The 21,945-nt window shown below is 45.8% G+C and overlaps 1 protein-coding gene across 1 annotated transcript in view; it reads left to right on the forward strand.

Annotated features, from left to right (window-relative positions):
- Mypn (myopalladin) overlaps window positions 1-21,945 on the forward strand; it is a 77,572-nt gene that overhangs the window by 37,469 nt on the left and 18,158 nt on the right. Inside the window, exons 6-11 of the mRNA XM_052164457.1 lie at window positions 3,486-3,627; window positions 6,218-6,241; window positions 8,265-8,381; window positions 8,914-9,313; window positions 19,116-19,718; window positions 20,358-20,496. Coding sequence (XP_052020417.1) covers window positions 3,486-3,627; window positions 6,218-6,241; window positions 8,265-8,381; window positions 8,914-9,313; window positions 19,116-19,718; window positions 20,358-20,496 — 1,425 coding nt within the window. The remainder of the gene's footprint in view (window positions 1-3,485; window positions 3,628-6,217; window positions 6,242-8,264; window positions 8,382-8,913; window positions 9,314-19,115; window positions 19,719-20,357; window positions 20,497-21,945) is intronic.

Here is a 21,945-nt window from a genome sequence, read left to right on the forward strand (position 1 = left end):
AAATAAATAAATAAATAAATAAATAAATAACAAAATGAACCTTGGAGCTATTCTTCAAAATATTTTATTTTTATTTTTTTTGTTTTTTTTGTTTTTTCGAGACAGGTTTTCTCTGTGTAGCCCTGGCTGTCCTGGAACTCACTCTGTAGAACAGGCTGGCCGAACTCAGAAATCTGCCTGCCTCTGCCTCTCAAGTGCTGGGATTAAAGGTGTGCACCACCACTGCCCGGGCGGAACCCCCATTTATAGCACCTGACACACTAGGGCAGGGCCGAAGCAGGCATGTTTTCAAATCTCTTCTGCAGTAAATGTGTCAACATATCTTCAGAAAGAGCATGGACAAAGGGCCTGGGGCTGCCTGGTCACAGACTCTCCAGACTGTCTCGGGTGTGTAATGAATGAACTCAAACTCTGTGGTGACAAATAAGGCAGATTTGTACTTTGGCTATTGTTTTTACCTCAGGGAAATGTGGACTTTTGACTATAGTGACTTCATTTCAGATCCATAATTTCTGGTAAAGATTAACTTAGGTTTTCTCAATTGACTGTCTTATCCAGCTTGACTGAAATTAGATGAATGTAATCAAGTCTGTGTTCCTGGTGTGTATTTGTTTGGGTTTTGTTACTGCAATGGAATACCAAAGGGCGGGTCCTTTATACAGGAGAGAGGTTTATGTACCTTAGAGGTTTGGCATTTCAAGGGTCTAACAGTGGTGTTGCCTTAGCTCTGGTGATAATTTTGTGGCGATTGGTAACACAACAGTGGGAAAGGGAGAGAATAGGAAGAGAACTGTGCAGACAGCCAGGGTTTTAAAAGAAAAGTGGAGGGACTGGAGAGAGCTCGGTGGTTAAGAGTGCTTGCTGCTCTTCCAGAGAACCTGTACCCTATTTCTGGCGCCCACATGGTGGCTCACAGCCATCCATAGCTCCAGTTCCAGAGGAGGATTCAGCACTCTCCTCTGACCTCCCTGAGCGCCAGGCATATATAAGTGTTCTCCAAACATACATGCAGGCAGACATCATACATAAAAGTTCTTTTGCAAAAAGAAATGAAGAGAAGAGCGGGTAACAATTCACCTCTTGAGTCACCCCTCCTAACAAAGCCACACAAGGGAACAAGCTTCTAAGGTGGGAGTGTTTAGCGAGACGCATTGTATCGTGAACTTCTAGGGAGACACATTGTATTATCCACATGAGCATCACACAGCATCAGAGGATGCCTAAGGTCTACTGTGTTAACTAGGACAGCGCCATCCACACAGTGTCCCAATGGCTTAACTAATCTGTATGTGTGGCTAGGCACAACAGCCATCATCTCCTTCTGAGACTTTGTAGAAGACCTTGGGTTTTCCAGGCCTAATGGTGCAGGCTTCTCGGATTTTCAGCTCTCAGGAGTTGGAGGCCGGAGACTCAAGAGTTCGAGGTCACCCTCAGCTACATGACAAAGCCACTTTTAAAAACAAAACCGAAACGGCTCCAGAGAGATGACTCAGTTGTGGGGCTGAAGGTTTGAAAAGCCTCAGCAGTAAAGAGCCTGAACTGCTTTTCCAAAGACCAGAGTTCAGATGACTACACCAGGCAGCTCACCACAGCTTGTGACTTGAGTTCCGGAGGGTCCTGGTGCCACTCCATCCACATACATGTACATAAGTATGCATATATACACATAATTAAAAGTGGAACTTTAAGAAGTTTTAAGTATCAGTTTGCTGATAAACTTTTCAGAAAAAGAGAAAAAATGCCCTACAATTTGCAACAATAATGGCTTTAACTCTCAGCCACTATTTCTAAATGGCTTGTAAGATAACCCTTGGACTCTTCCCCTCTGGGTATTGACCCCTGCTAGAATGAACTTCTCCCTCCTCCCCTAGACATTAGCCGGCCTTCCCTGTACTCAGTCGCACTACCAGTGTCTTGGCTGACCTCTCACAGGTCTCCACTTTCATTGTCAAATGAAAAAAATTACAACCATGAGACGGGGCTTCTCTCAGCTGTGACACAGCCTCACAAGAGGGTCCTTCTGCAAAACAGCGTCGCAGACCCCCGGCTGAAAACCCACCCGCTTAGCAAATGAACCACCGAGCCACAAGTAATGTTAGAAGGAGTGGATTGATTTCATTCTGTATAGATCCGTTTTATAAACACGCCATATGTCAATTACACAGTCCCTTCTGCCACTACTCTTTTTATTGGGGACGGTTGATTTATTTTCTAACCGGTTTACCTCAGAAGTAATGAAAACTCCATGAATTCCAAAGAGGTTTCTAATGGCCACTGAAGGTTTTGGTAGGCCCCAAAGTTAGCATTTGAGCACAGAGTTTTCTCAGAGGTCAGGGAAGAGCACAGCATACAGGGGCTCACGGATGTTGCCTGCTTCCTAGGGGAAGGGAGGGGATGACTGGATTTTTCAGTCCAATAGCACTTTCATTAATTCAGAAAACTACTGTTATTTGGGTCATGAATGATTTCAAGCAAACAGATTTGGGACTACAGAAAGAACAAAATACTGACATTGAACTGCAGTGCCCCCTGACTGTCAGGATGCCAATTCACAGACACCTTTGGATACTAGAGCAAAACCTTGTCATCTACAAAACTCATGCTTGAAAACTGTTCATCTGACCAGAACCACCTTACTTTGTAATATTTTTAAGTAGGTTTGTGTTTTTGTGAATAAGGCGTGGCTCGTAGCTGGTGGGAGGGGGACCATACAGCCCATATCACTAGGCAAGGGTTATCAACGTGAGCAATGCACAAATACAAATAAGTTTGTTGGTAGACAAGAACTGTAAAAAAAAAAAAAATCACAAATCATACGAGTGAATGAGTAAAGAAATAAAGAAAACTAACAAATAATAACAGAAATTAGTTTTTAAAAAATGTCCTTTATAGCCAGGCGGTGGTGGTGCACGCCTGTAATCCCAGCACTCTGGAAGGCAGAGGCAGGTGGATTTCTGAGTTTGAGGCCAGCCTGGTCTACAGAGTGAGTTCCAGGACAGCCAGGGCTACACAGAGAAACCCTGTCTTGGAAAAAACCAAATCCAAAAAAACAACAACAAAAAAGTCCTTTACTCTTACCTAATATTTGATAAATTTGATTAGCACTGAAGTGGAGGCAAGGAAGAACAATGAGGGGGCTGGAGAGATGGCTCAGGGGTTAAGACTGCTCTTCCAGAGGTCCTGAGTTCAAATCCTAGCTACCACATGGTGACTCACAACCATCTGTAATAAGATCTGCTGCCCTCTTCTGGTGTGTCTGAAGAGAGTAACTGTGTACTCATATACATAAAACAAACAAACAAACATTTAAATAAATCTTTAAAAGAGGAATAATGAGGAAAGAACCTTAGGAGGGTTGGGGTAAAGCTGCTGGAAACATCGAAGATGTGGAAACTATCCAAGGGTGGAGAGGGGCTCCCTAACACCCAGGAGTGGGCTATGGTCCCCAAGTTCATAGGTTTAACAGCACTTCTCGCTCACCCCAGATGCTGCAGAACTTGTCAGCCTCTGAAGGGCAGCTGGTTGTCTTTGAGTGCAGAGTGAAAGGGGCCCCGTCTCCAAAAGTCGAATGGTACAGAGAAGGGACCTTAATAGAAGACTCTCCAGACTTCAGGATCTTACAGAAGAGTAAGTTGATGCTTTACTGATAGTTTTACTTTTTAAAAATAGGGGTTTTCATATAGGTTTGTTTTTAATGTTTAAAAAAATTAAATATATGTTAAAAAAGAAAGAAAGAAGAGAAAAGAAAAGCTAACGTAAAGGAGCTGGAGAAATAGCTCAACAGTTAAGAGCACTGGCTGCTCCTCCAGAGGACATGAGCTAATTCCCAGCTCACACTTGGAGACTCACAACTGTCTATAACTCCAGTTCCAGGGGATCTGCCACCCTCTTCTGGTCTCTGTGGGTACTGCAGCACATTGTACACAGACAAAAATACCCATATGCATAAAAGATCGGTTCAAATTTCTTAAACTAAGATTTCTTAATTTCTTAAATCACTTGTAGGAATGTCTCCTAGTGCTGGGCATGGTGGCACAAGCACTCGAGAGGTAGAGTCAGGTTGATCTCAGAGTTTGAGGGCAGCCTAGTCTACACAGAGAAACCCTTTCTTAAAAACAAAAGTAAACTAAAGAATGTCTCCAAAGATAAATTGTATTAATATATTGGTATATTCACCAAGATTTCTCCATACGTATTTTTAATTTTTTAAAACATCAGAGCTGGGCGGTGGTGGCGCACACCTGTAATCCCAGCACTCTGGGAGGCAGAGGCAGGTGGATTTCTGAGTTCGAGGCCAGCCTGGTCTACAGAGTGAGTTCCAGGACAGTCAGGGCTACACAGAGAAACCCTGTCTTGAAAAACACACACACAAAAAATCAGTCTTTTTTTGTAATTAATTTTTCATTTTGAGACAGGGTCTTACTGTGTAGCTCTGGCTGACCTGGGATTATGTAGACCAGGCTTGCCTTGAACTCAGAGAGATTCCCCTGCCTTTTCCTCTCAAGTGTCAGTGATAAAAGCATGTTCCACCATGGCCAAATATGTTTTTACATTAGAGTTTATAGACATCTTTTCATATTCACGTATTGTTCTTAGTTTTATGTGCTATTTTAGATTTTAGTTGCGTGTATTTATCATGCCTGTATGTGTGGATTCATGTTTACAGCACACCTGTGAGGTCAGAGGACAGCTTGCAGATCCTCCCCCTTCCCTGTGTGGTTCCTTCTGATTCAAATCAGGCCATCAGCTTAGGTGACAAGTGCCTTTACCCGCTGAGCCATGCCAGCCATTATGATTTTTTTTTCTTTCTTGCAGTGCTAGGGATTGAACCCAAGACCTGCATGGCAGACAAGAACTCTACCGCTAAGCTGCATATAAGACTCGTTACCTTTAAAACTAGTATAAGTCATAGTCCAGAGAGATGGCTCAGTGGGTAGTGGTGTCTGCCTATATCCTAGACTCACGTAGTGCAAGGAGAGGTCTTTCCTCTGGCCTTCACAGGCATGGTGGCAGCAACAGCAATAATGCTGAACACTATCTGAGAAAGGAAAACACTTCGGTAGTTCTGTGTATTGTGTTGAAGATGGGTGGTATATGTACGGCTATTTACTTAATGCCTGAAATTGGATAATGCCTGAATTGGATAATTTAATGCCTGTATTTTGTGGTAGGCACTTTGAGGAAAACCAAACAATTTTAGGACAATGAACTTGCTGCCTTCAGGGAATCTTTTGCATGTCCCAATTGGCCCTTAAGTTTACAAACTTATAGAAGGAAGAAACTACATTTTGTAGACACTTGAGAAACCAGAGCTGAGAAATATTTCTCAAACTTCATGAGCGTTCTTCTAGGAAAAGCAGGTCATGAGTCTCTGAGATGGCTCAGAGGGAGAGAAGCTCTTGCCTTCCAGCCTTAAGACCCAAGATTGATTCCAAGATCCACATGAAGGGAAGGGAAGAGCTGATTCCTGCAGATTGTCCTCTGACCTCCACATGAGTGCTGTGGAATGCACAAAACAGATGCTAGATAGATAGATAGATAGATAGATAGATAGATAGATAGATAGGTAGATAGATAGATAGATAGATTAGTGGATGGATGCATACATACATACATATATAGACACATACATACACGGATGATACACACATACATACATACATACATATATAACATATCCATACATAGATGATGGATACATACATACACACATACATATATACATGGATGGATGAATACATACATACATACATACATGGATGGATAGATGGATGGATAGTAGATGATAGATACATACATACGTACGTACATACATACTTGCATACATGGATGGGTACGTGTACACACACACACACACACACACACACACACACACGGATGGATAGATAGATAGATAGATAGATAGATAGATAGAGGCTAGTCCTTCTGAATCTCACCTCCCTCTGGTACTCATCCTTGCCTGGAGGCCTGAAGCTTATGGTTCACTGTGTTAACCCAAGGTGCTCCAAGATGAGGCACCGTTCAGCTACTTCCAGCTGCCCCCTGTAGCCTCCCTGAGGTCACTGGTACCTGGGTTAGCATATAACCTTGACAGATTGTCCTTATCACCTTGCTGTCAAGTAAGCAAGACACAGGGGGGGGGGGGGCAAAGCTTCTGATGAAATGTAACTTCCCAGCCGATAAATGCTCACGACCGTTTGTTCTTTTCTCTCTTCAGAGCCTCGGTCCATGGCAGAGCCAGGTAAGGATCATCTCACCTTTCCCTTCCTCCTGTGTGATGAGTGGTTTGAGACACACATGTGTGGTGATATGTCACCGTTGCCCTAGTGTCAAGACAAAGTGAGAATAAAAATTTCCAGAAAAATCCGAATGAACTCTAGCTGTTATTGTAGAAGGGGCGGGGAGATGGAGCACATTCAAATTTGCATATCAATTCATTACCTCATATGAGTCCAGTTTTTTTTTGTTTTTTTAGCATTTTCTTGGGGATATTTTCCCTCCTACCATTACTCCCGCCCATTTCACGCCCTCCTTAAAACCAGACTTGGCATCTCTTCAGTGCAGGGTCAAGTCCAGTCCCCATAGCCTTTGTGTCTCGATCTTAACGGATGAGAGGCTGGGAATGTGCATAACAGAGAACATTGACCTAGTTTACTCCAAGTTTGATCCACGGCCTTGACTGGCGTGAGGGTACCAGTCAAAATAAATAAAGAATAATTTATGGGTCAGATTCCGGAATATATAGAGGTTTTTTTTTTGTTGTTGTTGTTGTTTTTTTTTAATTTTGGAGAATACTGAAACAGAAGTGGGAGCCAGCAAGCATTCGCCTGTAGACAATTTGAGTCCTTTCCAAACCAGAGCCCTCAGGCTGTATCTGTAACCCAGGTGACAAGATTGTTCACAGTTTCATTACAATTCTCTTCTCAGGACAAAGGCATTCCAGAAGTAAGCACAAAACAGTCTTATGGTCCATCAACACTAGACCCGGGCACATATTAAAGACAACAGTTCTTTCTCATAAGGAGTAACCAGTATTGTCTGTCTGTCATGGTCTCCTGGGAAGTACTAGATTAACGGTTGTCAACCTTCCTAATGCCGCAACCCTTTAATACAGTTCCTCACGTTGCGGTGGCCTCCTAACCATAAAATTATTTTTCCTAGCTATCTTGTAATTGCAAGTTTGCTGTTGTTTGAAACCATGATGTAAATATCTGATATGCAGGACATCTGATATGTGACCCCAACCCACAGGTTGAGAACGCTGCGCTGGCATGAGGTTGTTGACTTAATTCAGTTATCTCGAAGTAGAGATACCAAGCTTCCCCTAACACAACTATTTCAGTGATTTTGTTTTAACGACCCGCTCTGATTTAGTTGCCAAAGAATATCTAATTGTACTAATTTTAGGCTCTAATCCTATCTGAGAATTACCTGTGCTGTCACAAGACTTCGGGCTAACCCACAGGAACGACTGCGGGATTACAAAGGAAGATGGGCTTTGATCCCTCCTCACCTGGAATCTCTGTTCTCTACCAGCTAATTGACACGATGTAAACAAAGCATTTATCGGCAATTAATAGCTGTCCAGTTGATTGTGCTTCTGGCGATCACACCCAGAACCTCACGCATAGCATGGCAGTTCTCTCACCCTGAGAGACAGCCCCAGCCCTTCTGCCCAGTGTTAAACTGTGGTCTCTGTTTAAAGCAATCTCACAGTGGAATTTCCCCTTGAAGGTAATGAGGGATTGGAGGTCGGAAACCTATTTCGGTGTTTTTTCTCTTTCATGCACACCCTTCCTTTTCCTTCCTTTGACCCCTAGTTTGTTTTTGTGACTTTTGACAAGTTTGTTGCTAGTTTAAGTTTTCTCATTTGACTCGGCGACATAGAAACAGAACATGCATCATGTGTAACCGCTGGTCTTGGTCCACTTTAACTGGCAAACGCTGGAGAGAATACGACAGGAGAGTCAAGAATTTGAGGCAGGACTGAGCTGCACCTTTTGGGATGGGGCTCAATCCGTAGAGGGCTCCCCAAAACCCTCCAATCAGTTCTCAGACTAGGGCACAAAGCCGTCGGTTTTTTATCTTTGGACTCCTAACCAGTCAGTTTGATCAAATAGTTATTTGGTGCGGTTGTTTTGGAAGAACTAATTAAGTCAGTTCCTTGTATCGACTTTTGCGGCTGTGTCATTTGCTATCAGTAAGTCTCCGGATTCTGTCTCCGTGATTAAGTCTCTGACCTTTTCTGCCTCACTGGCACACAGAGGAGATCTGCACGTTAGTCATTGCTGAGGTGTTCTCGGAAGACTCGGGATGCTTCACGTGCACCGCGAGCAACAAATACGGCACGGTGTCTAGCATCGCGCAGTTAGACGTGAGAGGTAAGTGCTCCCTAGCAGTTCGGCTGTGAGGGGAACGTCTTCTTTCCATCCCGATCTACAAGTATGAACCATGAAGCTTTAACTTAGAGGCTGGAGAAATGACTCTGCGGTTAAGAGCCCTGGCCAGCGGGCAGTGGTGGCGCATGCCTTTAATCCCAGCACTTGGGAGGCAGAGGCAGGCGGATTTCTGAGTTTGAAGCCAGCCTGGTCTACAGAGTGAGTTCCAGGACAGCCAGGGCTACACAGAGAAACCCTGTCTTGAAAAAACCAAAATAGCCCTGGCCATTCCTCCAGAGTACCCAAGTTCAACAACACACACACACACACATACACACACACTCACCATTCTTAAATGCTCCAGATTTGGCCTATCTTTAGCAAGCAGCTTTCTGTGTGTGCATCTACCTGGTCTGATATTTTTCCCCCTTGCCCACCTGCTGCCCCCTCCTCGGCAACCCCCAGCTGGAGGTGACAGTCCCATGCCAGTCCCGTTGGGTGGCCTGCAGCCTGGGTTCTCTTATTGTCCTCTCAGGAAACGACGACATCAGTGACAATGGAGCTCTTCACTCTGCCAATTCCACCACCAACCCGGCAGCGGCAGCGGCAGCGGCAGCGGCAGCGACTGAGCAACAGCCGCCCTCCCCACCCAACCCACAGCCTCCTTCGGAGGAGCAGCCCCCCAAACCCAAACTTGAAGGGGTCCTGGTGAACCATAACGAGCCCCGGTCCAGCTCCAGGATCGGGCTCCGGGTGCACTTCAACCTGCCCGAAGACGACAAAGATACGGAGGCGTCTTCTGGGAGCAGCGAGGCCAACACCAGCCAGACCAGGCCGGATTCCTTCCCCGAGAGGTTCAATGGACCGGAAGCCAGAACCCCAGAGCCTTCCTCACCTGTCAAGGCGCCCCCTCCGGTCCTGGCCAAACCCAAACTGTAAGTAAGAACAGAATGAGCAACTGTGACTGCTCGTGAGCCTCCCTTGAGTCTGACCTTGAATATTACAGAGACGGGGGCTGGTAGGATGGCTCAGCTGGGTAAAGGGGGTTGCCACACAGGCCCCCAAAATACAGGTTCAATCCCTGGGACCCACGTGAGTCCCATATACACATGTGTACACCCACATGCGTGTGCACATGTACACATTCACACACACACACACACACACACACACACACACACACACAGTAGCTCGGTTGCTAAGAGTGCTTCCCAGGATGCCCGAGATCCAGGGCTTGATCCCAGCCCTGCAGTAGGTAAGGTAGGGAGCACCCGAGACCCCACCACTTGCCAGGTGGGGACAAGAGGATCTGAAATTCAAGGTCAACTCCAGTTTTACATGGAGTTTGAGGCCAGCCTGGGCTACATAAGGCCTTGCCTCAGACCAAAGCAATGCAAAAACAAAACAAGATAGAGTTGGAAAACCTAATGCCAAGTGAGAAAGTGGACATCGAGGGTGATGCAGAAAGTGCGTCTCTGTGTCGCCATGAACACACTTCTACTGTCTTCATCAGTATTAGCAGTCTGTGGCTGCCCCGCCCTCCTCGTTGCCCCATGCCAGCGACTAGGCACCTATGTTCAGAAGCACCTTTTTGTTGTTGTTGTTTTCTTGTTTTTTGGGTTTTTTTTTTTTTTTTTTTTTTGGTTGGTTGGTTGTTTGTTTTTTCGAGACAGGGTTTTCTGTGTAGCCCTGGCTGTCCTGGAACTCACTCTGTAGACCAGGCTGGCCTCGAACTCAGAAATCCACCTGCCTCTGCTTCCCAAGTGCTGGGATTAAAGGCGTGCACCACCACCACCCGGCTTGACTGCATCTTTCTAATGTTATAGTTCTCTATCCCAGAGTAGAACACTCTTTCTTGTACCTGAAAATCCTTTTTTACTTATTAATTTATTTATTTTATGTGCATGAGTACACTGTAGCTGTACTGATAGCTGTGAGCCATCATGTGGTTGTTGGGAATTTGAATTCAGGAACTCTGCTCACTCCAATCTAAAAAGATTTATTTATTATTATATGTAATCTTCTGTAGCTATCTTCAGATACACTAGAAAAGGGTGTCAGATCTCATTACGGATGGTTGTGAGCCACCATGTGGTTTTTGGGATTTGAACTCAGGACCTTCGGAAGAGCAGTCAGTGCTCTTAACCACTTCGCCACCTCTCCAGCCCTATACCTGACCATCTTGACGGTCCATTCTTCTGTCCTTGTGTGTCTCGGCACCAACTTGAGCCTGTGTGCTCGTTAGAGAAACCTTCAATTTATTTAGATAGTCCTTTGCTAATGTTGAGTACATGGTATAAAATAGCGTGATTTCTGTGACTATAATGGAATACAAGAAGCCTTGGTCTTTCGACTCGGCCCAGGATCTCGACCCTGCAGAGTCCATGGCAGAGTCGTACCGTGTTCAAGTACTCCTGCAGCCAAGCAAGTACAGAGCATGACCTTAGCATGTTGTGGTTCATCCTCATCTGTTACAGCTAGTGATGGTGTATATTACAGCTAGTGATAAAATTTTTATTATAACTATATAAATGCTTAAGGTCAGTATACTGGCTGATTTTGTGTGTCAATTTGACACAGCTAGAGTCACCAGAGAAAAAGAGACCTCAGGTGAGGAAAGGCCTCCATGAGATCCAGCTGTAAGGCATTTTCTCAATTAGTGATCAAGGTGGGAGGGCCCAGCCCATTGTGGGTGGGGCCATCCCTGGGCTGGTGGTCGTGGCTTCTATAAGAGAGCAGGCTGAGCAAGTCAGTCAGCAGCACCCCTCCATGGCCTCTGCATCAGCTCCTGCCTCCAGGTTCCTGCCCTGCTTGAGTTCTTGTCCTGACCTCCTTGGGTGATGAACAGTGATAAGGAAGTGTAAGCCAGATTAACCCTTTCCTCCCAAACTTGTTTTTCGGTCATGGCATTTTGTTGAGGCAATAGGAACGCTAACTAGGACGGTCAGCAAGCACACACACAGTATCAGGCCCGGCACTTGTCCTTCAGTGGAGCAGGAAGGAGGCTCACCAGGTGCCATTCTCATCATTCTTTACTTTGGTCAGCAAACCAGGCGCATTTGCTCACCACACAGTGTGAGGCTCACTGAGACGGTGAATTTCCAGGAGAAAAAGCGTTTATTCGTGAAGCGGCCATGAGTGGAGACAGGACCAGTTCCCAAAGGCACATTCCTAGGATGTGACCTGGGAAGCCACATAGACAGAGGGATGGGAAAGGCGGATGGATCAGGTTTCAACTCTCGTCTGTGTAGACACACAACCAAGGATGGGGAGCCGGAAGCTGGGAGTGGGGCAATGAGGTGGAGAATGGATGGTGTTCCGGTTTTCCTCTTTGTTCGTGTCTGTGTGTGTGTCTGTGTGTGTGTGTGTGTGTGTAGGTGCACATGAACTTGTGTGTGCATGTGGAGGCCAGAGGTTGATATCATTTGTGTTTTTAAACAAACAAAACCCCATATATTTGTTTGTGAGGAGTGGCATGTGCTGACATGGAATTCCGGTTTACAACTCTGTCTCTTGTTTTTTGGTTGGAGTATGTATGGTTCTCAGAGACGGGAGTTGGGGGCTGGGTAGACCAAACAGTTCCCTTGGGGTCTGCCTTTTCTGTGGGGTGTTTTCTCATCCACAGACTGTCTGGATGGGCCATTTAAGGTGGTGAGCCTTCTGTTACCGAAAACCTGAAGTAACAGGTTAAACATAGAAGACTTTATTTTAAGAATGAGTCTCTTCCTGTCTACTGTGCCTTCACCAACATATGTTCCCTGCGGCCTCTCCTGGGCAGGATGTCTGACTGTCCAGCCATTACGTGTCCACTTCAGAAGCAGGAAGAGCAAACGGGCAGAAGTCACAGTCTCCATGTTAGAAGCCCTTTGAAATGCCTTCTTAGAGATCTCAGCCAAATTCTTCTGACTTCATCTCTTTGACCAGCATTGAGTCAGCTGCTATGCCAGCCGAAAAGGAGTCTGGGAAGTGTAGTCTTTAGTTACACATACTGCAAGTGTAGTCTTTAGTTACACATACTGCAAGTGTAGTCTTTAGTTACACATACTGCAATCATGGAAAAAAAAAATCAGCACCCCCCCCCCAAGATGTTTTAGGCAGATACAAAAGCACACACCTGTGATGTTAGCACAGGTCAGAGCAAGAGGATCAAGGGGTCAAGGTGGTCCTCAGCTACATAGCAAGTTCAGGGCCACTGTGATGTTAGCACAGGTCAGAGCAAGAGGATCAGGGGGTCAAGGTGGTCCTCAGCTACATAGCAAGTTCGGGGCCAGCCTAGGCCTCATGAGACCCGGTCTTAAAGAAACTAAAGCCTAATGACACAAAAGGGGGAAAAAAGTCAGCTTCCTCATAAAGTGCAGAATGAATAGTGGTGGACAATTAATAAAAACATTTTTTTGCAATGAGTGACACCCTCTAAAAATCCAATCCTCATCACTATATATTTCTTTAACAGTCCTTGCCCCCCCTTTTTTTTTTACCTTTTCAGTTTTCTCTTAACTGTATTTATATGTTATATATACATACACATACATACTCTTTGTAAACTCACATGCCCACAGCCTGTACTACTACCTTAAAAAATGATGGGTATTTTTTTCCGTGTATAGGTATTTTTGCCTGCATGCATGAATACCCACCGTGGAAGTGCCGTGCCCACAGAGGCCGGAAGCAGGTGTCCAATCTCCTGGAACTGGACACGTGAGGATCAAGCATCGGGAAGAGCACTCAGAGCTTTTGTTTTGTTTTGTTTTTAGACAGGGTTTCTCTGTTTAGCCCTGGCTGTCCTGGAACTCACTCTGTAGACCAGGCTGGCCTCGAATTCAGAAATCCACCTGCCTCTGCCTCCCAGAGTGCTGGGATTAAAGGCGTGCACCGCCACCGTCCGCCAGGCTTCAGCCAGAGTTCTTAACTGCTGAGCCAGCCCTTCTGTCCTGAGTAGTTTTTCCTTTATTTTTTTTTTAATTTGTCACATAATTATTGCACAGTTGTGGGGTGCTGTGTGGTATTTCACTATAGTAAACACACTGTATAATCATCAGTATAACCGGAAAGGCCAGGGCCTCAGTTATTTCTGTGCAGGGACCGCACAGACTAGGTTTGCTGTGATTGGCTGCGTCTGCACAAGCTTTGCATGACAACGAAGGCTCACCCTTCCCCAGGCAGATGGTTTGCTTGTTTTCTTATTCTTTCAGTAAACCATTCCTGTAGAAATTAGAGATAATGTTAATTTTTTAAATGCAGCAGAAAGAAGGGTTGCACTATAGTTAAAACCATACTTCTTCTTCTTCTTTTCAAAGATTTATTTATTATTATATGTAAATACACTGTAGCTGTCTTCAGACACACCAGAAGAGGGCATCGGATCCTATTAACAGATGGTTGTGAACCACCATGTGGTTGCTGGGATTTGAACTCGAGCAGTCAGTGCTCTTACCAGCTGAGCCATCTCTCCAGCCTCCTCCTTCTCCTCCTCCTTCTCCCTCTCCTCCTTCTCCCCTCCCCTCTCCCTTTCATTTTGTTTTATGAGACTGAGTTTCTTGTAGCCCTGGCTGGCCTTGAACTCACAGAGATCCACCTGTCTCTATCTCCCAAGTGCTAGGACTAAAGGCATGAGCCTTTCCCACCTGTCCAAGACAATCCTTCCTTTGAAACTGGTAGCTTGAATATCAAGCTGTCTAAAGTAATGCTTCTGTAATATATATATATATATCCAATGCCCTCCAACTTGATTGAATCAGTCTCCATACATTATTTTAACATACAGCCAGTTCAGAAGCCACTGATGTAGAATTAGAGACACAATCCGAGTTGCCACCTTTCCAACCCCTCACTCCTCTGTGTCCAGGAAAAAAACAAAACAAAAACAAAAATTAACATTTTAAAAAAATGAGCAAACTATCAGACAAACATTAGGATAAGCTAAAAAGCCTATGTTTTAGGGACAAATGTGTCTTTTGTGGATATTATCTTGAGACAGGGTCCCGCGTAACCAAGGCTGCCTTTAACTTTGGTGTGTAGCCCAGGATGACCCTTTTCCAGTCCTCCTGCTTCTACCTCCTTCACGTTGGGATTGCAGGTGTGCACAACTGCACCCGGTTTTTATAGGGGGAGCTGGGGATTGAACCTAGGACTCCCTGAGTGCTAGGCAACATCCTATTTCTCCAGACGCCAGCAAGCCTATCCTTAGCGCAGCGATGAACCTATGAGAGTTGCCCAGGGAAGGGTAGGCGGACCACGAGCGCTGCTCTCGGCCCCTAAAAGCCAGACCCGCCCACGGAACCTGAAACTCTCCGTAACTTGGAAGTCTGTATTTTAACCAGATTCCGAGGCTGGCTCACATTGAAGAACAGCTGACCTATGTTTTAAGATCACTGTGTTTAGATTCCTTCCCAGTCCCGTTAGCTCTGGGCGCATTGCTGCCTCGTCAGGCAGCTTTGTTTGTTTCACAGACTTCGTGACAATAATGAACAGCCTACACCTGGGGCCTGGTAAAACCCATGCGCAGATGCTCGGAATTAGGTGTCCTGATCGGCCGGGGGAAATGTTTAACAACTGACAGCCCTCACAGTTGGCGTGAGCCAACTTCTCCCACGTGATTGTAGGCCTCTGAGTGGGATTCCGGGCCTGGTGCTTATCAGCTGTCCTTCAGAGCCAGGGAGAGTCGGCTCAGGCACACAGTATTCAAGATTGTCGCTAAAGCCACCTTCAAACCAGATAGCCAGGCTTGTATTTAACTGTCTAATACTTTAATCTCAGAGATTCAAAATCCACAGGGTATGATGCCAATACCCTCAGTACTCTGGGGACTGAGGCAGGGGGACTGAGAGCTCCAGGCTAGCTAGGGATGCATAGGAGACTTGTCTCAAAAAACAACAAAAAAAAAACCCTAAAAGTTAAAGATCATGCATTCTTTTTCTTTCTATTATGGGTTGCTTTTTTTGTTTATTCATTTGTTTGTTTTTGGTTAGTTGGGTTTTGTTTTGTTTTGTTTTTGAGACAGGGTTTCCCTGTGTAACCCTGGCTGTCCAGAAAATAGCTCTGTAGATCAGGCTGGCTTAGAACTTTGAGATCTACCGAGTACTGGTTAAGGCAGGGGCCACAGCCACTACCACTCTTTCACGTTTGTTTGATTACCTTTTAATTGCATTTATCATTTCCTTTCTAAAGCAGGGCTGGGGATGAGGGAAGAAGTCACCAAAAGTACTGAATTAGTCACGTAATTCCAGACAACAGCTTTCCTACAGCCGGACAGAGGACTGCTTAGTAGGTACTGTTGCCCAGAGGCAGAAAGGGACTTTCATTTAGTAAATTGTCTCATCTACATACCATGTATTAATATGGTGCCAGAGAAATGTTAGTGGCTCCCCAAAACACTAGACAGGAGCAACTCACACCAGGGTCTTTATTTGAGCTAGCACACTCACTCAGGACTGTTTTGGTAGTAGGGGAGCCCCGGATATCTGTCGGGTCAAGGCTTTATAGTAAGCAGCAATTGATGGCGGAAGGCGAGGTTAAATGTGCAAGCCTCTAATTGGAAAGCTACTGTGGCCTTTATCGTAATTGGCTGGTGCTGGGAGTCCGATCATAAACCTAATTTCTGCTCCCCTCTGCATTGGTGGTCGGTAGGCAGGTGGTGGGCTTGTAACCTGGGGTGCAGGTTTGTTGGGGGACTAACCTGGAGACACTGGTCTTGTTGGGGATTAGTCTAGAGACTGGAGCTAGGCTTGGGTTTTGTTGGGGGGCAACTTGGAAACTAATGCTAGGTACCAGCCTGAGTTCAAACTTAGGTCAGGTTCCCTAAAGTGGAGTCTGAACTTAAAAGATTTGGCCTCTCATTAGAAATGTCGAAGAATGCCGGGTGGGTGGTGGCGCACACCTGTAATCCCAGCACTCTGGGAGGCAGAGGCAGGCGGATTTCTGAGTTCAAGGTCAGCCTGGTCTACAGAGTGAGTTCCAGGACAGCCAGGGCTACACAGAGAAACCCTGTCTCGAAAAAAACAAATCCAAAAAATGAAACAAAACAAACAAACAAAAAGAAATGCCAAAGAAAAAGAAAGAAGAAGAAGAAAAAAAAAAAAGCCTTGAACTCCAAAAATTAGGAAAAATCAGCCAGCCAGGCACAGCAGCCCACATCTGTATTCCCAGCCCACAGGAAGCTAAAGAAGGAAGATTGAGAGTTCTGGGTTAGTCTGGGCTATATAGCAAGATTCTTTTTCAAAAGAAAAGAAAACCAATCAAAGGTCTGGGGGTGTGGCCCAGGGGTAGAGGACATAATATTTGTGAAACCCTGGGTTTGACCCACAACACCCCGAAAAGGTATAAGATTTAAAGAAACTTGGGGTTCAACATGGTGAGCATTGACTTTCTTTTTCAACATTTTTTTTTAATTTTTAATTTTTCAACATGTCTTTTTAATATGTTTGTGTGTGTGCGTGTACATGTGTGTGATGCATGCACACAAATGTGCATGTGTCTAGGAGTGCTGTGACACCAGTGGGAATCAGAGGACAACCTGTGGGAATCTACCTTGTGGGTTCCAGGGATGGAATTCTAGCCAGCGGGCTTCAGCAGCTGAGCCACTCCCCTGCTCCTCCATGTCCCTAAATGACTCTAAAACATGAGACATTTTCATGTTCACTAGATTTCATATTCATCAGCTCACCGTCAATGGCCCAGAAGCACACATTTACAATGGACAAGAGACCAATGGTCTTGAGATGTCCCCAACTCCCATGAGTCTGCCCTCCAGGTCACTCTTTCTGGGATAAACTCTGCGAAATACCCGTTTGTCAGTCTCGATGCCTTCACGCACATAGGATCCTAAGACACTTCCCTTCCATCTTACCTATTAGCAATAATTCACTTGTGAAGAGAAACAGGCTGTGAGAAGAAGGCGAGTCCTGTGGTGCCTCTGTGGCCCGGGCTCCTGCAGAGACACCTCTCCCGCCCCCACCATCCTCCTCCTTTCTTCTCTCTCTCTTTTTAAAAGCCTTTATTCATTATCTGTGTGCGTGTGCCTGAGTTTTATGCACAACCCGTGTGTGTGTATGTGTGTGTGTGTGTGTGTGTGTGTGTGTGCACCTGGAGGCCAGAGAGGCATCGGATGGCGTGGAACTGCAGTTACAGGCAGGCGTGAGCCTCTGTGTGGGTCCTGGGAACTGAGCCTGGCTCCCCTACAAGAGCAGCCACATCTCCAGGCTTCCTTCCCTCTCGTGCTGTGCACACACATGATGCGCGTTGTGTGGTATGTGTGTGTGTAGCATGTGCACGTGTAGGGTGGATTCCTGTGTTTATTCCCTTGAGACACAGGGAACTTGGATCTGACAGGGATCCAGAGAGCACCACTGATCCTACTGCTGGGGGACAGTGCTGGATTATAGGTATGGCAGCCACATCAACTTTCTCACAGGGGTGCTAAGGATTTGAACTCATGTCTTCAAACTTGCACTGTAAGTCATCTTATGCACTGATCCATCTCCCCAGCCTTCTTTCTCTGTTTAAGAACAAGGAAAGTCAAAGGTGATATTTATAAGCAAGATAAGTGTGAAGTTTATCAGGGGATATATATATATATATATATATATATATATACACACACACACATAAATATCCCATATATATGTGTGTGTGCATGTGTATACATACATGTTATATATGTGTATATATATATACACACACACATATATCATATATCATATACACACACACATATCATACACATGTACACACACACACACACACATACACACACACACACATATAATGCCTTTTGTGGCCTGGACTAACATGAAACTTGACACATAGCTGAGCCTAGCCTTGAACTCCTGAGCCTCCTTCCTTGACGCACAGGGACTGAGGCGTGCCCCACCACACAGAGTAGTACTATAGGACACCTTGGAGAGACAAACCTAACATCTGTAATAATTATAATGCTAAAGGCTTAAAGCAAGGCTGCAAACTTGAATGAACAAGGACAGAAGGTCATCTTGTCTGCAAAGCCTTGTCTGGAGAAGACGGGTGACATTCAAACACACTCAGCTCCTCCATAAGGCTGGTGGTGTTGGCTGAGAGTGGTAGAGCACCTGCTCAGTATGCACCAAGCTCTGGAATCCATCGCCATCACAGTGTGGGAGAGATTCTTTTGGAGAATTCAACGTTTCCGGTACCTCACACCCATGCCCAGTGAGATGCCTTCTGTCCAAGCTGAGCTAGCGGAGGCCATCAGAACTTGAAACAGTCTCAGCAAGAGTAACACGGTCTCCATCTCTCTTACTTTCCAATTTGTATACAAACATCCACCATTACACAACTGAAGTGTCAGAGCACAAAGAATATTCTGTTGGTGATTCTCTTGGGAAGAGGGAAAGATAAAAAAAATAAAGGCTCAGTAGCAGTTGTTAGGTGATGTCTCGCCACTGTGGCCCTCTTTGTGTCTCTCTGTCTCTCTCTGTCACTCCTTCTCTGACCCCGCCCCCAGTCTAAAATAGCCATCCGTAGCCCAGGCTGGCCAGCTACTGTGTAGCTGAGGATGGCCTTGAACTTCTTATCCTGTATCTCTAACTCTTGAGCGCTAGGGTTACTGGATATGTGTCATGTTAATTCAGGGCTGGGAATTGAACCCAGAGTTCCATGTATCTCTCTCAGCTGAGCTACATCCCCAGGCCAGCCTGTAGGTTTCTCTGAAGGGTGAGGCTGGTGGTAACAGGTCTCTCGTCTCCCGCTCTGTTTTTCCTCCAGTGACTCCACTCAGTTACAACAGCTTCATAACCAAGTGTTACTGGAACAGCAGCATCTGCAAAATCCATCTCCGTCATCGCCCAAGGAGTCTTCTTTCAACATAAGCGTCATGAACTCGGCTCCCCCGGTGGCAGCGACCATTTCCAGCAAGCAGGCGAAGGGTCCCGCACCACAGACCTTCAACCTGGCCCGGCCGAAGCACTTCTTCCCCGCCTCAAGCACTCCCACGGCACCCGTGTCCCCGTGCAGCTCCCCAGTGTTCACCCTGAGCAATACTCCTCAAACCATTCAGAGGACAGTCAGCAAAGAGAGCCTCTTAATGGCTCACCCCTCCACGCCAGGCAGATCTCCAAGCGGGCTCGCCATCCCAAACGAGCCAGCTCCTCTAAGCCCAGCAGAGCCAGCAGCGCCACCGGCTCCACCAGCAGCCGCCTATGCCGTTCCCGGTGGGAACCAGTTTCAGCCTCACTGTGTGTCCCCAACTCCTGTCTCTCCTACCGGGCGGATCCAGAACCCAGTGGCTTTCCTTAGCTCGGTTCTGCCTTCTCTCCCTTCCATTCCGCCCACCAACGCCATGGGGCTGCCTAAAAGCGCACCGTCTGTGTAAGTGTCTTAGAACCTCAGAGATGCCAACTAAGAGGGGCATGCGCACAGGATAGCTTGGTCTGGCTGAGACTCTTAGTGAGTCAAGTCTGTGATAATCTTATCAAATCGATACAAAATGGATATTGAATGGTTCAGGATAAGGGGCATGATTTGTGTTGTTGTTGATGATGCTTGATTTTTGAGACAAGGGTTTCTCTGTATAGCCCTGGCTATCCTGCAGACCAGGCTGGCCTTGAATGCAGAGATCCACCTGCCTCTGGAGTTCTGGGATTAAAGGCATTGCCACCATGTCTGGGAATTTAAAATATGTAGTAGAGCATTTGCCCAGCTTGAATGAAGCCCCAGGATCTTATAAACTGGGTGTGGTTTGCACATATGTAATTCTAACACTAAGAGCCAAAGGCACGAGGGGCAGAAGTTCAAAATCATCCTTGACTACATAGCTAGTACAAGGCCAGCCTGGGCTACATGAAATCTTGCCTCAAGCTAATAAAAGTAAGTTATAAAGTAAAATGCTTCTACATATGTCGTTTAATCCCCCGATGGCTGAAGCCAGGTTGTCGTTTTACCTATGGAGACCTGTAGACCCTCATAGACTGACTAGTCATTTCATAGGTGCGGGGATTTATTTTGCAGACCGCCCCAGGGTCTGATGAAGAAAACCACAAAGACTCCTCAAGCAGTGAGTGATGGTTACATCCGAGAGACCAAGAACTCAGTGATTCTAGACTTGGGGAAGAAAGCGAATTTCGGTGACGTCAGATCACACCAGCAGGTAACCATTGAAAGTCAGAAGGTTGGATGGGATATTGTCGTAAGGATATAACTCTGCTTAATACAGCACGGGTCACAGCTTTGACTGTAGACACAGCTGGGAAGCTTGTTGACAGGAAATTGTGGCCCTGAAACACCCCATCAGGTCACTCGGGTCACTTGTTGACAGGTGATTGCCTAGAGCGGTCCCCTGATACCCATGGAGACCGGTTCCAAGATTCTCAATGCATGCCTGGGATGGTATTTCTACACAGATACATGCTATATGAAAGCTTAATTTAGACAGAAAAAAACATTTTAAGGGCTGAGACTGTAACTGCAAAATGTAGCCATGAAGCCCAGAGTTCAACTCCCAGTACAAGAAAGAAAGAGAGAGAGAGAGAGAGAGAGAGAGAGAGAGAGAGAGAGAAGGAAGGAAGAGGAAGGGAGAGGGGAAAGACAGGGAGGAGAAATTGAGTATCAGGTGGGACATAGGTCACCCACCTAACATGTATGAAACCTTATTTTTATTCCTTGGGATGTGGGGGGCAGCAGGATGGGACATGAGGGTCAGCTGGTAAAGGCATTTGCCACATGAGCCCAGTATCAACGTTTAAGATAAAAAGAGACAAATAGAGAACTCCACAAAGGCAATTTCTGACCTCGGCGCATGCTCCTGTGTGCATTGTACAGTAAAAATAAATATAAGTTCAAAACAATGTAAATAGTTAGAGCCGGGCAGTAGTGGCGCACGCCTTTAATCCCAGCACTTGGAAGGCAGAGACAGGAGGATTTCTGAGTTCAAAGCCATCCTGGTCTACCGAGTGAGTTCCAGGACAGCCAGGGCTACACAGAAAAACCAAAAAAGAAAAAAAAATGTATATAGTTAAAGATCAGCAACTATAGTTATTGTTATAATGATATACTTTACAAAAGCTATTTCACATATGGCTTTATTTCTGAAGCTTTTCTATTTACTGTCTTTGGACCTGTGTTGGCCATTGGTAACAGAAAGCTCAGAGAGCAACATTGGGCTGGATGTGCTGGCTGGTTTAATGTCAGCCTGACACATGCTAGAGTCCTCTGAGAGGAGGGAACCTCAATTGAGAAAATGCCTTCAAAAGATCGGGCTGTAGGGGGGCCTATATGGCATTTTCTTAATTAATGATTGATGAGGGAGGGCTCAGCCCATTGTGGGTGGTACCATCCCTGGGTTGGTGGTCCTGGGTTCTACAGAAAATCAGGTTGAGAGAACCATGGAGAACAAGCCAGTAAGCACCTCCCCTCTGTGGCCTCTGCATCAGCTCCTGTCTCCAGGTTCCGGCCCTGCCTGAGTTCCTATCCTGCAGATGTACCCCTGGAATCCAATATTTCAAGCTGTCAAATTATCACCTGACTTAGTCACTGTTCTATTGCTGTGAAGAAATGCTTAGACAATTCTCATAAAGGAAGCAGCTAACTGGGGCTGGCT

The sequence above is a fragment of the Apodemus sylvaticus genome, chromosome 19, assembly GCF_947179515.1.
Source record: "Apodemus sylvaticus chromosome 19, mApoSyl1.1, whole genome shotgun sequence".
Classification (NCBI taxonomy): Eukaryota; Metazoa; Chordata; class Mammalia; order Rodentia; family Muridae; genus Apodemus; species Apodemus sylvaticus.